This window comes from Lagenorhynchus albirostris, chromosome 2 (assembly GCF_949774975.1).
Source record: "Lagenorhynchus albirostris chromosome 2, mLagAlb1.1, whole genome shotgun sequence".
Taxonomy (NCBI): Eukaryota; Metazoa; Chordata; class Mammalia; order Artiodactyla; family Delphinidae; genus Lagenorhynchus; species Lagenorhynchus albirostris.
In genome coordinates this window covers 172536405-172548597 of record NC_083096.1, presented here as the reverse complement: position 1 = coordinate 172548597, position 12193 = coordinate 172536405, and the positions used below count along the sequence as shown (strand labels likewise).

The window sequence follows — 12193 nt, the reverse complement described above, 5'->3', positions numbered from 1 at the left end:
CAGTTGTCCATGACAGAGGCTGAACTTGATCCTGAATTGGAAGGCAATGGGGTGGGGAAATTGCATGGCATTAACCAGAGAGGTGGCGTCATCATATTTGCATTTCAGAAATATCACTGTGACTCCGATGTTGTGGGTGGATTGGAGGGGCAAAGCCTGAGGCTTGGGAACAGCAAGGTGGCTGTGCAGGGTCCTGATGGGGATTTTAAGGGCCCGAACCAAGGCAGGGTTGGTGCAGGGCAGTCACAGTTCTGAGAGCTACTGGAGAGGAAGAATTGATCCATGTTAGAGACGGATGAGCTATTAACCTCCCTTCTTTGCTCAGACATTTTCTTTTCTTCAAAGGCCCCCCTTTATCTTCTGCCCCACCTCTTGCCCCCATTTCTGCTAACAAGGAGGTGATGGCTGGGAGCACCTGTTAGCCCAGCATGGAAGGGTGTATTTCACAGAACCCTCTATACCTGCCTGAAAGATATGGTTGCAGTAATTGGCTGTTGTAATAATATTTATTATGGTAGTAAGTACATGGTGCGGGGTGCCCAGGGCGGCTGTCGTACCACGCTATGGTATTTATCTTCATGAGATGGGGTGACCTCTTTTCTTCCTGAGTGGTGGTGCATGGAGCTCCTGTTATCACGTGGAGATAAATCTGAGCCCCACAGAAAGGGGAGGGTGGCATGAGGCGTTTACGTGACCCTGGCTCCCACGGTCCACTCCGGCAGGTGGGACAAAGCTGGTGGAGCGGCTGCCACCACCTGACTGTCTGTCTGCCCCAGGTCAAGTCCCGGTGTGGTCCAAGCTGGTTCTCCCAGGGAAGAGGGGTCCTTGAGTTCTCTGCACCACTTCTACACTCTCAGACACAGAAGAGGGTGAGACACTGTCCCTGTCCTCAGGGAGCTCCCAGTCTGGTGGCAGAAACAGCCCTGCCCTCTGATAGAAAGACGGTGGTCCACTGCTTTTGATTCTTCTCTAGTTACTTTGTATCAACAAGTGATAACTTGGGTGACAAAAGATAGGCACTTCTGGGCTAAGGGAACTGTCCAGAGCTGGGTTCAGATGTCAGGGATGTGATGGGACAAATTTATCCATCCAGCCTCAGGTCTCTCACAGTCCCAGAAAGGGTCTCAGACACACCTCCCTGGCCTCCCTGGGATCCTCTGCTGTCTTTGAACTTGAAAATGGCCCCAACCACAGTCATTCTGCTGCTCCCTTGTGGAAGTGCTGTGTCTTGCTGGTCTAACCTGGTGTGTGATCCCACTACACCCCAAGCAAGACCTGAATCACTTTGCTGTACAGCAGAAATTAACACAACATTGTAAATCAACTATACTTCAAAAAACAAAACAAAACAAAACAGAATCAAAGGACCTGCTTGCCAAGCCTGGTTCCGTGTGATCACGAGGAAGTCATTCTGTATCTCTGAGCCTCAGTCTCCTCACCTCTAAAATGGGGACACTATCCCCCAGGGTTGCAGTGGTGATCAATGAGATAATAATAAGAGATAGACTTCGAAAGTTGCCAAACACTGACCACATGTTCATTTGCTCATTTTTTTCGTTCATTTAATACATATTTATTTTTAAAAAATATTTATTTATTTATTGGCTGCATCGGGTCTTAGTTGCGGTGCGTAGGCTCTGTAGTTGTGGCGTGCAGGCTCCAGAGCACACGAGCTCAGTAGTTGAGGCACGCAGGCTTAGTTGCCCTGCAGCATGTGGGATCTTAGCTCCCTGACCAGGGATCGAACCAGCATCTCCTGCATTGCAAGATGGATTCTTAACCACTGGATCACCAGGAAAGTCCCTAATACATATTTATTGAGCTATTATTAAGTGCCAGGACCTGTTCTAATTTCTAAGAGATAAAGTAGTGATTAAAAACCACAAACTCAAGGACTTCTGGCTATGGTGAGATAAACAGCCTCCCTTTATCTTCCATTAATTCAACTATGAGACCTGGACAGAATGTATGGACACCTATTTGAAAAGTCTGATATGTAAATACTAGCAGGCAGTTTGGGGAAGAACATCAGAATTAAAAGAACTACTAAAAGAATTGATATAAATAAGACCCAGAGTCTCACAAAGTAATACTTAAAATGTTCAAGATACAAACTAAAATCACATGACATACAAAGAACCAGGAAAATCTCAACTCACAAGGGGAAAGACAATCAATAGACTCCAATGAGGAGATTGACACCTATGCTGGGATTATCTAACAAGGACTTTAAAGTAACAAAAATACTTGAACAAACAATCACAAATCGTCTTGAAAAAAATAATAAAATAGAAAGACTCAGCAAAGAAATAAAGGCTATAAAGAAGAACCAAATGGAAATTTTAGAAATGAAAAATACAATAAATGAAACTTAAAAACTGACTGGATTGACTCAGTAGCAGAATAGAGAGGACAGGAAAGAGTCAGTGAACTTGAAATAGATCAATAGAAATTATCCAATCTGAACAACAGGAAAAAGAAAAAGGTTGAAACACTCACGTATATTCACACACAAAGTCTCTGCTCTCATGGAGCTTGCAACCCAGTTGGGTATGGGAGTGGGGGGGAGATATATCAGCAGACAATAAACAAATAAACATGTATCAGGCAGTAATAGATATTTTAAAAAGAATAAAGCAGGATAAAGAGTTAGAGAATCACTATGATGCTGTTTTATATAGATAGGATAATTAGAAAAGGTCTCTCCACAGCAGAGGCATTTGAGCAGAGAAAGAATTGAGGACTTGAGCCAATTCAAGTGGGTGTCTGGGGAGAGATTGTTTGGGAGGTGGGAGCAGCTGGTGCAAAGGCCCTGAGGTGGAGATGTGTTCAGAGTATTCAGGGATCAGCAGGGTTCATTGTGTGTGGGTAGAGTAAATGAGGGAGAGGGTGAAGGGAGATGAAATCAGAGGGATGGGCAGGGACAAAGGTGAGTGTGGGTGGACCATCTAGGAGGCAGGACAATAGACCAGCAGTAAACGGCGGCTGGGCTCAGGAAGGTAGTGTAGAGTTCAATTCTGGATTTATTCTGTAGAACCTGCGGGCCTTGCTGGTGTTCCCTGAACTGGGGAGAAGGAGGGGGACATATCACTTCAGTTTTGGACCTGTTCACTTGGGAGGCCAAAGGACATCCGAGGGGTTCATCAAGCAGTAACGTGGTGCTCTATGTTAGGGGTTCCTAACCCATCTGCTACAAGCTACCTGGTTACCTCTGCTGGTGGGGGGGCTACCGGGAGAAGCGAGGGAGACAGGACCCCAGCTCAGCCCAGTGTTCCCAGGAGAAGCAGGACATCATTCCGATGCGGCAGCAGTGCCTCTGTGCCCTGGTTCTGAGCCTTGCAGCTCTGGCAGTCACCCTGCTCGGGTGAACGCCCGCCTTCCTGCCCCAGGGCCCTGCTGGTTGAGCCAGTGCCGCTGTCCATGGATTCCGCAGCCTGTGGTCTTTGCTCTGCCCCTGTGCTGTCTGCTGACTCACTCCTTAGGTCCCTCTGTCCTACCATCCTTGATGGGCCAGCCGCTCACCGCCCAGTGGTGACTTCCTCTGGTGGACGGAGTTCTGCCTGACCTCTGTGAGGAGCCTTAGAGGACACTCTGCAGGGATACCAACATCGACCCAAGCAGATGTGATCAAAGAGGCAGGTTCGCAAGGCACCTGGGGTCACGGCGGCCCTGAGCTTGGGCTGCGCCACAGGGAAGAGGTGCTTCTGAGAAGGCCCTCCTGGGAACACCACCCACTCTAACTATAGAACAGCCTAGAGGGTGGGCAGAATTAATGTGTTTCTTTATTCAACACATGCTCGGATCTGGGCACTGTTCTAGGCACACAAGTAACATGGCAAGTAGAAAGAGTTAGTGGCCTTGTGCACTGAGAATGTACAATGAACACATCGTTACAAGGCATTTTCAGTGTCCTAAGTGGTAGGAAGGGAGGGGTATTTGGGGAACTGTGAGAACCTGGGGAGTCCAGGATACTTTTCTTGAGGAAGTGAGATTTCCATGAATCCCTGAAGGATGAACAGAGCTACACAAGCAAAGCATAAGGGCTTGAGAAAGAGGGGACAGCCTGTGCTGGGGCCCAGAGGGGAGACTGAGGCTACACACGAGGAAGAGCAGAACACAGCAGAACCTGGATAGGGGGTGAGAGCCAAGCCTGGGCCAGATCACCCCAGAGAGCATCTGCGCCTCTTTCTGCGGAGCAATGAGAAGCTCTGAAGGCCCTTATGAAGGCCATGGCATGCCTTTTAGAGAAAGCCCTCTGGCTGCTGGTGGAAGATGATTGAAGGGCATCCATGGGTGCAGGAAGCCCAAGACAAATCCTAATCTCACAAGTTACATCCTTAAGTAGCACCATCATCTACTGAACACCCACGAGGAGGCAAGTACCAGGGCAGCATTTACTCTCACTAATCCTTATAGCGGGGACGGACTGTTATCCTTACCTCCTGATTGAAATAGGTGAAGAGGTCTAGTGGTTTAGCCATGGTGGACCACGGTGGGATTGTAACTATGGTGACCAACTTGTTTTGGTTTGCCAGGGACTTTCTAGTTTTAACACTGAAAGCACCTGTTCCAGGAAACCCCTGGGTCCCAGGGGAGACTGAGACAGCTGGTCACCCTAGTATAACTCATGCCTCTTTGCACTACCTGTAGCCCTCCCATGGAAACCCTCTCTGACTCCCGTCTAGCCTGGGGCCAGACATGAGCCAGCCCTCTAGAAACATCCTCCCTGAGCTGGAAAAAGGGAAAGGAGTGAGGCTGGGATATTGCAAAGAGAGTCTCCAGGTGGAGGAACTATTTGTCATCAGCACATTGGGAGGGTGCCTGGTTCCTAAATATTGCCTGCCATTTTGCTAAAGGTATCTTTTTTTTTTTTGGTACGCGGGCCTCTCACTGCTGTGGCTTCTGCCGTTGCGGAGCACAGGCTCCAGACGTGGAGGCTCAGCGGCCATGGCTCACGGGCGCAGCTGTTTCGCGGCATGTGGGATTTTCCCGAATCGGTGCACGAACCCGTGTTTCTTGTATGGGCAGGCGCACTCTCAACCACTGCGCCACCAGGGAAGCCCAGCTAAAGGTATCTTTACAGGAGTGGTGTAACTGCTGTCAGCGATAGAGGGGGAGAGTGATGGCCCCATTCAGGGTAATGAACTGCTTAGTTAAGGTGAACCCGTTTCCACTCCTGATCCAGCTTCTTGATAGGGTGCTTGGTGGGGGCGGGGGGAGGGCTTACGCATCGACGCTGATTGGTGGCAAATTTAATGCCGAGAAAGAGCTCCATCTTTAGCTGGTGGCTGATTCATTGACAGGTTCGCTTCTCGGAGAAATGGCGTTGAGTTGTAGAGGCAGCGATGGCGTCAGGATTCAGGCTCAGTTAACATCTGACATGGGGTTGATCAGAGCTGGAAGACCCCGAAAATGCAGTTCACCCCCCATTTTGCCGATGTGAAAACTGAGGCCCAGCGAGAGGGGCAACCCGCCTGAGGTGCCAGAGCTGGTTGGCAGCACAGCTGAGCCCACAACTCACGTTTCTTGTGCTCTTTCGACTGGATTCACTGCCTCCTGGCTGGTGGATGAGCCCGTCTCTCCCCACCCCTGCCTGCTCAGCGGCCCCTTCTCACCAGCCCAGGGGCTTGATTCAGGGATCCTGGCAGCATGGGGCTTTTTGGATCTCCTCCCTTTGGTTTTCTGTCCTCTGCTTTGTAGAGAGGATTCCTGGTGGGTGTTCTGGCTCTGATCCCGGTCCAGATGGGATGTCTGGCTGAGCTGGACATTTCTGAATCTCCTACTCCTTGACCAGCTTCCAATGTCAGACCCCACTCTTCCCACTTCCATCCCAGGACCGTCCTTCCTCAACTGGACAGTGGGGACTGGGGGACGAGGGAGCATGGGGATGCCTCACCCTGCTCAGGGGTGCCCCCTTGTGGGCAGGGCTCGTGATGAACAAACTCCTAGAACGTGCTTCACCATGTTGGACCCTGTGATTGTTCCCACGTCTACATTACACATGGGGAAACGGAGTCCCATGGAGGCCACATAACTTGCCCAGGTTAAGACTGAGTGGTGGGGCTAGTAACTTGAACCAGATAACTGACTTCAGATTTGTTGGAAGCATGTGGGTGGGAGAAGCAAGGAAAGTGAGGGGGAGGGTATTTTCAGAGAAAAAACCAACACGGAATCTTCGGAAGATGATGGGATTTTGCAAAAAAGGAGCTGGAGGAATGTTAGACCTAGAGGAGAACTTTCCCTGTGTTTCTCTTTTGCAAAAAACTCCTTGGCCATGAACTCTTGTTATCCCCTCTCCTGTGTGTCTGTTTCTGGGAAGGTGAGTTCTCACCTGTGATCCAGCTGTTGACGAGGGCTGATGCAATCCTTGCCTGGTACATAAGTCAGAAAATCACCCTGTCACCTGCTCTCCCTCCCTCCCCCGGCCAGTGATCCTACCTCCAAACCCAAGACTTAGAGCCCATGCAGGCTTGTCCTGGCCTTGGGTAGGAAAGGTCCAGGGATCCCACAGTTCACTGTGAGGCTCTCGAGCCTGAAGGGAGTGGGGTCTCCCCTCTGTCCCCGTCCCTCGCTGGGACCTGATCTCACCCCGGACCTCTGTGTCTGCAGTCTCCCTCTCTCCATCATCATCTACCCCATCTGAGAGCCAGGCCTCTGATGAAGATACATTCAATGCAGCGGCCAATGGCGGGCAACCCCCCGCCATGTGAATCCTCACATGACCTCAGCAAGTCCTGTGACTCTGCTGCGGCGGTAGCAAACGTGGTGGACAGCTTGGCCTCGCTCGAACTCGGACAGATCTGGGTTCAGATCCCGGCTTTGCTGCTTACACGGCAGCAGTACTGAGCCAGGCCCTTCACCCCCATGAACTGCTGTTCCTCCTTTGTGACAGAAATATTCACAGGGTGACATGAGCACTGAGACCGCCCGCCCAGAAGAAAGCTCAAAAAAGCATCACTCATATTCTCATTTTAATACTCTACTGATATTAATGAAACTCCCATCCCAGAAGGAGAGGCAGATGTGCAAACAGACAATTACACTCCAGCGCGACATATGCAGTAATCGCAGCGTCTTACCAGGAAGACACGCGCAGGCTGTTCCAAGAGCCGATGGAAAAATGCGAGTGAAAGTTCTGGGAGAAACTGGAAAGCGCCATGCGCCCAGGGAAGGAGGTTTTAGTCCTTAACGCTGAGGCCTCCTGCCTGCTCTGTGGCCCGGCACGCCCCCTCTGCCCCTCCCAGGGGAGCTGAGAAGAGGAGACACCTCCGCTCCGAGCGATTCGCCCCCATCCCCCTCCCTCTGTGACTTCAAGGACCTCAGGAATGAGAGACACAGTCACTTCCCGAGAGAGGTGTTAACTAGTGTTTGTTCCAAAGGACTCTAGCAGGGTGGGAGCTAGGAAGTGGCAGATGAGGCTCAGGGTCCTGCAGCGGGAGTGAGTGCCTCCTTAAGCCTGGCACCCTAGGCATCTCGCTTGCCCCACCCTCGTGCTGGCCCTGGTTCTAATCCTACAATGGGCTCCAGAGTGTACCATGTTACAAAAAAGTTTCCCACCACCGCCCAAGTTTGGAGAATCACAAGCACACTCCAGCTTCAGGGCCTTTGCACGTGTGGCATCTTCCATCTGGAATTCTCTCCCTCTAGAGTCACACATAGCTCACACTTTCCTTTATTCTGGCCCTTTCAAGGGAGCCTCCTGGGTCGTGCCCTGTCCACAGCAACCCCTCCCCCATTACTCTCCCTCGCTTTACGCTGATTTGCTTTTCTTCATTACACTTATCACCACCTGACATATTTCTCATCGTTTGTTCCTTTGATTATCGTCTCCTCTGCTGGACCATCGGCTGTCAAGAGCAGGACCTGCCTGTTTTCACTGTTGTATCCCTAGTGCCTGGAACAGTACCTGGTACCGAATAGATTCTCAATAATTTTTACGGAAGAAGGCAAGACAGATAGAAGGAAGGAGAGAAAGTTTTGAGACATTTTGAAGGGAAGGACCATGTTTAATTTTGTTTAAACCAAAATTTCTCACACTTAGTTGATAATGGAAATCTTGTTGCCTGATACGTCTATTAGCAGCTCATTCTCTAAACAAGCCAGAAAATACTGTCTTAAGGGGTCAGAAACACCCCCATGCCCCCACCTTTTAATTCTCCTCTTCCGGTATCCCAAGGACCTCCTCTCTCTGCTATGCGGTGGGCTTTCTCTGCTCTCGCCCAGGCCTGCCCCTGTGAAGCCTGTGCCCCAGACACCTGCTACACCTGTTGGCACTCCCAGCACGACCACCAGTCACCAGAGTTTCCACCACTTCCTCCAGTGCCCACCAGGCTCACACCTGTGATTCCCTCAGGGCTCGCCAAGAAACGGTGACCCTGCAAGCTGGCATCCCGCCCTGGCCCGCCTCACATACATGCACCATCTGCACCCGCCTCGGGCTGGCTGGAAGATTTATACATCTGAAAATGTGTCCTTTCCATCGCCTTCTGGTGGGAGGGGCCGTTCTCTGTTCTTGAGCTCCTCAGCCATCTGGACGGTTGATGCTCATCTTAGCTGTAGCTCCAAAGGTGAGACATGCATCCCAGCCCTGCTGGGAAGGTGGGCGGTGGCAGGGGGGTCATCCCAAGGCTGGGAACTGTAGCAGAGGGCATCAGGTCCTGGTCTCCTGCCATGGTCCCCCAGCAACACACTCCCATCCTTCCCAGGGCTGGATGGGAAATGTTTGCTGGCCCATTCTCACCTCTCCCATCCTTAGCTGTGTGTAGCCTGGTGGTCATAACTGAACCACAAGGTCTGGGTTTGAATCCCAGCTCTGCCACTTATAGCTGTGTGACCTTGGCAGGTTACTTCGCCTCTCTGTTTCCCCATGGAAAGTCGGAATAATACTAGTTCCTTTCTCCTAGGATTGTTGTGAAAATTAAGCGAGTCAGTGTGTGTTAAGCACGGAGCCCAGTGTGTGGCACAGTGGGCGCCGTGGAAATGTGAGCCGTTATTACTATTTCACACTTGACTTGGCTTTCCCCAGCGTGCCCCCTCCCATTGGGGTTCATCCCCCTGCAGGTGGCCTCCTTGTTTGTCATGGGTTGGCACTGGCTGGGCTTGGGGACTTCTCGGATCATCCGGCCTGGGCCAGGTTTCCCCTCTCCCCTCCCCCAGTCCCTCACTGTAATCCTACCATTACCCTCGCCGGCTTGGTGTGATCGTGTTGTGAATCTGTCCCTCCACTGTACGCTCCTGGAGGGCAGGGCCATGCTCAAGCCATCCTGCTTCCTGCCCGGGGCCTGCTCAGAGCAGGTGGGAGCACACTCTGGGGCAGAGTGAATGAGGAGAGGAGGGGGCAGAAGATGCGTCCTTCCTTCTGCTTAGCTTGAGCACTGCTCTCACGGGCCATGTGTCTTCTGTGGGGCTCCCTGCAAGCCTGACCTTCGGTCTAAGTTAGAGGCCCCCTGGGGGTGAGCCCCGGGTTTATCCCCTTACCCTGGGTATTGGGACCTGAAGCCTTGGACCGCACAGGTCAAGTCTGCCTCGAGCTTCCAAATTGCTCCCCTCTAGGTTGATTCTTTTTTCTTTCTTTCTTCTTTTTCCATAGAGTGTTGTAACCATGAAGCTCCAGGCAGGGGTCAGACACCTGGGCTCCATCTGCTTAGGTTGCCTGCACGACTGAAATCCCCCAATCCGTTCTGGCTAGTTTTCTCATTAAGACAATCAGACTGGATTGCTCCATTAGATCAATGGCTGGACATCAGCCAGCAGGAAGCCAATCCAATGAACCTGGGCGATCAGCCCAAGAATGAGGTCCCCCATGGAGCTGCAGTGGGCACCACGCCCTGAGGATGGGGCTCTGGGAGGCGGAGGGGGTGGGTCAGAGGACTCAGCAGGCTGGACTTCAGTGTGAAGGCATCAGTGTCGCCTGGGGTGTATCTGGCAGGAGAAGAGCCCCAGCTCCTGGGAGCTGGGCAGGGATTCCGGGGACAGCTGGTGGTGAGAAGCATCATCTGTGCTTGCAGACAATTGAGACTCCTTCCCAGGCAGTCAGCCTGTTATCACCGCCCCCCCCCCCGCAACCACTGTCACCACCGCCATGGCCCAGGGTTGGAACTGCATCTCCTTTGGGGCGTCAGGGTGTGCTTGATGGGAGATTTGGGGGTTCAGGAAGCAAACACCAGTTTCCCAGTTCTCTCTTCCCTTCTCACCAGGAGTCATTGTATGAGGCTGGGAATGGAGGGGGATGGGTGCCTAGAACACCATATCCCGATGTTCCAGGGACCCTGGCTGCATGAGATGCTGGTGGGGTTTAAGGGATGGCTGAGCACCCGTATTCAAATACGTTTGGAAGCACTAGATTAAATGCATCTCAGCATGTACATTTCCTACAAAGCTTAGGCACATTGCGACTTTCTAAAAGCGGGGATGGAGGTGCAGTGTTGGACCGCAGACCCGTTTCTCTGGGGTATCTTGTAGAAATACATTGAGGCACTTCCTCCAGGTGCCAACCGGTCCTACTTTCATGGGACAGTTCATCCCAAGAAGAAGTGTTTTCAGGATTGGAGGGATCCATGGGAGCCAGGAAGTTTCTCAGAAAGGGAGGCATCGATGAGAAGGTAGAAGAGGGTGATGAGCTCCACTCAGGCCCGCCATCACCATTCACATAGACCACAGTGCGAACAGCGCCCCCTACAGTTCTGCCGGCTCCTTCCCCCACCCCACCTGTCAGCCCAGCCCTCCAGATCAGCTCATGCCCTCACCACCCCATCTCCTTTCTTCCATAGGCTACCTGACTGTCAACATTGAGCCTCTCCCACCCGTGGTGGCTGGTGATGCTGTGACCTTGAAGTGTAACTTCAAGACAGATGGCCGCATGCGTGAGATCGTGTGGTACCGGGTAAGTCACCCCCACTATCCCCTCTGTACCTATGGCCAGGGCTGAGGGTAGCGTCCCCAGAGCCTCTCTGGAGATCCTCGCGGGTTTGGCTATATACTGAGCCCTAACCAGCCCTGAGCTGTCCTGTGCTCTCTGCTAGGTCCCCATCCTCTGCTGAACCCCTCCTGGAAGATCCTTTTGCCCAGGTATCTATTTCTCTTCTGCCCTCAGTATCTATCTCGTGCTGACGTCTTTTGTGTCCCTAACATGCCCTTATGTTCAGGAAACCCCAACAGCACCTAGTATTGGTTACTAAGAATGCTGCAGGCCCTGATTACAGTGTAACTAAAGAGAACCGAAGGGTGGAATTTGGGGCATGAGGATTTGGGTAATGTTTTTCCCAGGGGAGAGAGAAGAGGACAGCTCCCTGCCTTCTTAAAAATCAAATTACAGACATAGTCTGCCTTCTAATCCGATTACACCTAGGACTAGTCCACATGTCTGGCACCCCAAGGTCTAAGGAGGTCTGAGATGGGATGTTGATAAAGATGAGCAGATGCCCACCTGCCCGAGGCCCAGGTGTTGGCAACAGGAGAACCAGCTTTGGGTCATGGAAACAAGTGTTGGCCTTTTTAGCCACCGATAGACATTTCTATGTGTCTGGACTGGGCATCCCAGCCTGGTCTCCCTTTGCCACAAGGGAGTCGGTGCTGGCTGGGCTCAGGAGAAGGTCCAGTTGGCATTGACTTTCTTGCAATGCCGCACTCAGGTTTGCACAGAGCCAGGTACCGCCATCTGGGGTACGGGTTAGGCGGAGAGTTGCTCTTCCATGAGCTACAACAGGGGGTGGCAAAATGTTTCGGTGAGGCCCAGATAGTAAATATTTTCCTCTCTGGGGACCATATGGTCTCTGTCGCAACTACCCAGCTCTGTTATAGTGTGAAAACAGCCACAGACAGTGTGCCGATGGAAGGGCATGGCGGGGTTCCCATAAAATTTTATTCAAGGACACTTGAATTTCATGTAATTTTCACGTGTCACAAAATCTACTTCTCCTTTTTAATTTTTTCAACTACTGAAAAAGGTAAAAAAAATGTTCTTGGCTCACGGGTCATACAAAAACAGGCTGTGGGCTGACTTGGTCCACCAGCCTTAGTTTGCTGTCCCCCGATCTAAAACCAACACTTCCCTAAGCTTTGTAAGTTGTGTTGCCCTTTCTTCAAGTGAAACCAATGGGTGACACAGTCAAGTGTAACTGCTCTGGAAGGAGCGTGGAAGTAGGGGGTGGGGAGTGGGGAGAGGAGGGGGAAGGTGGGGGGTTGGGTGGGCACA

At 51.7% G+C, this 12193-nt stretch overlaps 1 protein-coding gene across 2 annotated transcripts in view; it reads left to right on the top strand.

Annotated features, from left to right (window-relative positions):
* The window catches only part of IGSF21 (immunoglobin superfamily member 21), a 245917-nt gene that overhangs the window by 95896 nt on the left and 137828 nt on the right, over positions 1 to 12193 (top strand). For both annotated transcript variants that reach the window (XM_060142792.1, XM_060142793.1), the window contains exon 2: positions 10770 to 10882. In XM_060142792.1, coding sequence (XP_059998775.1) covers positions 10770 to 10882 — 113 coding nt within the window. The remainder of the gene's footprint in view (positions 1 to 10769; positions 10883 to 12193) is intronic.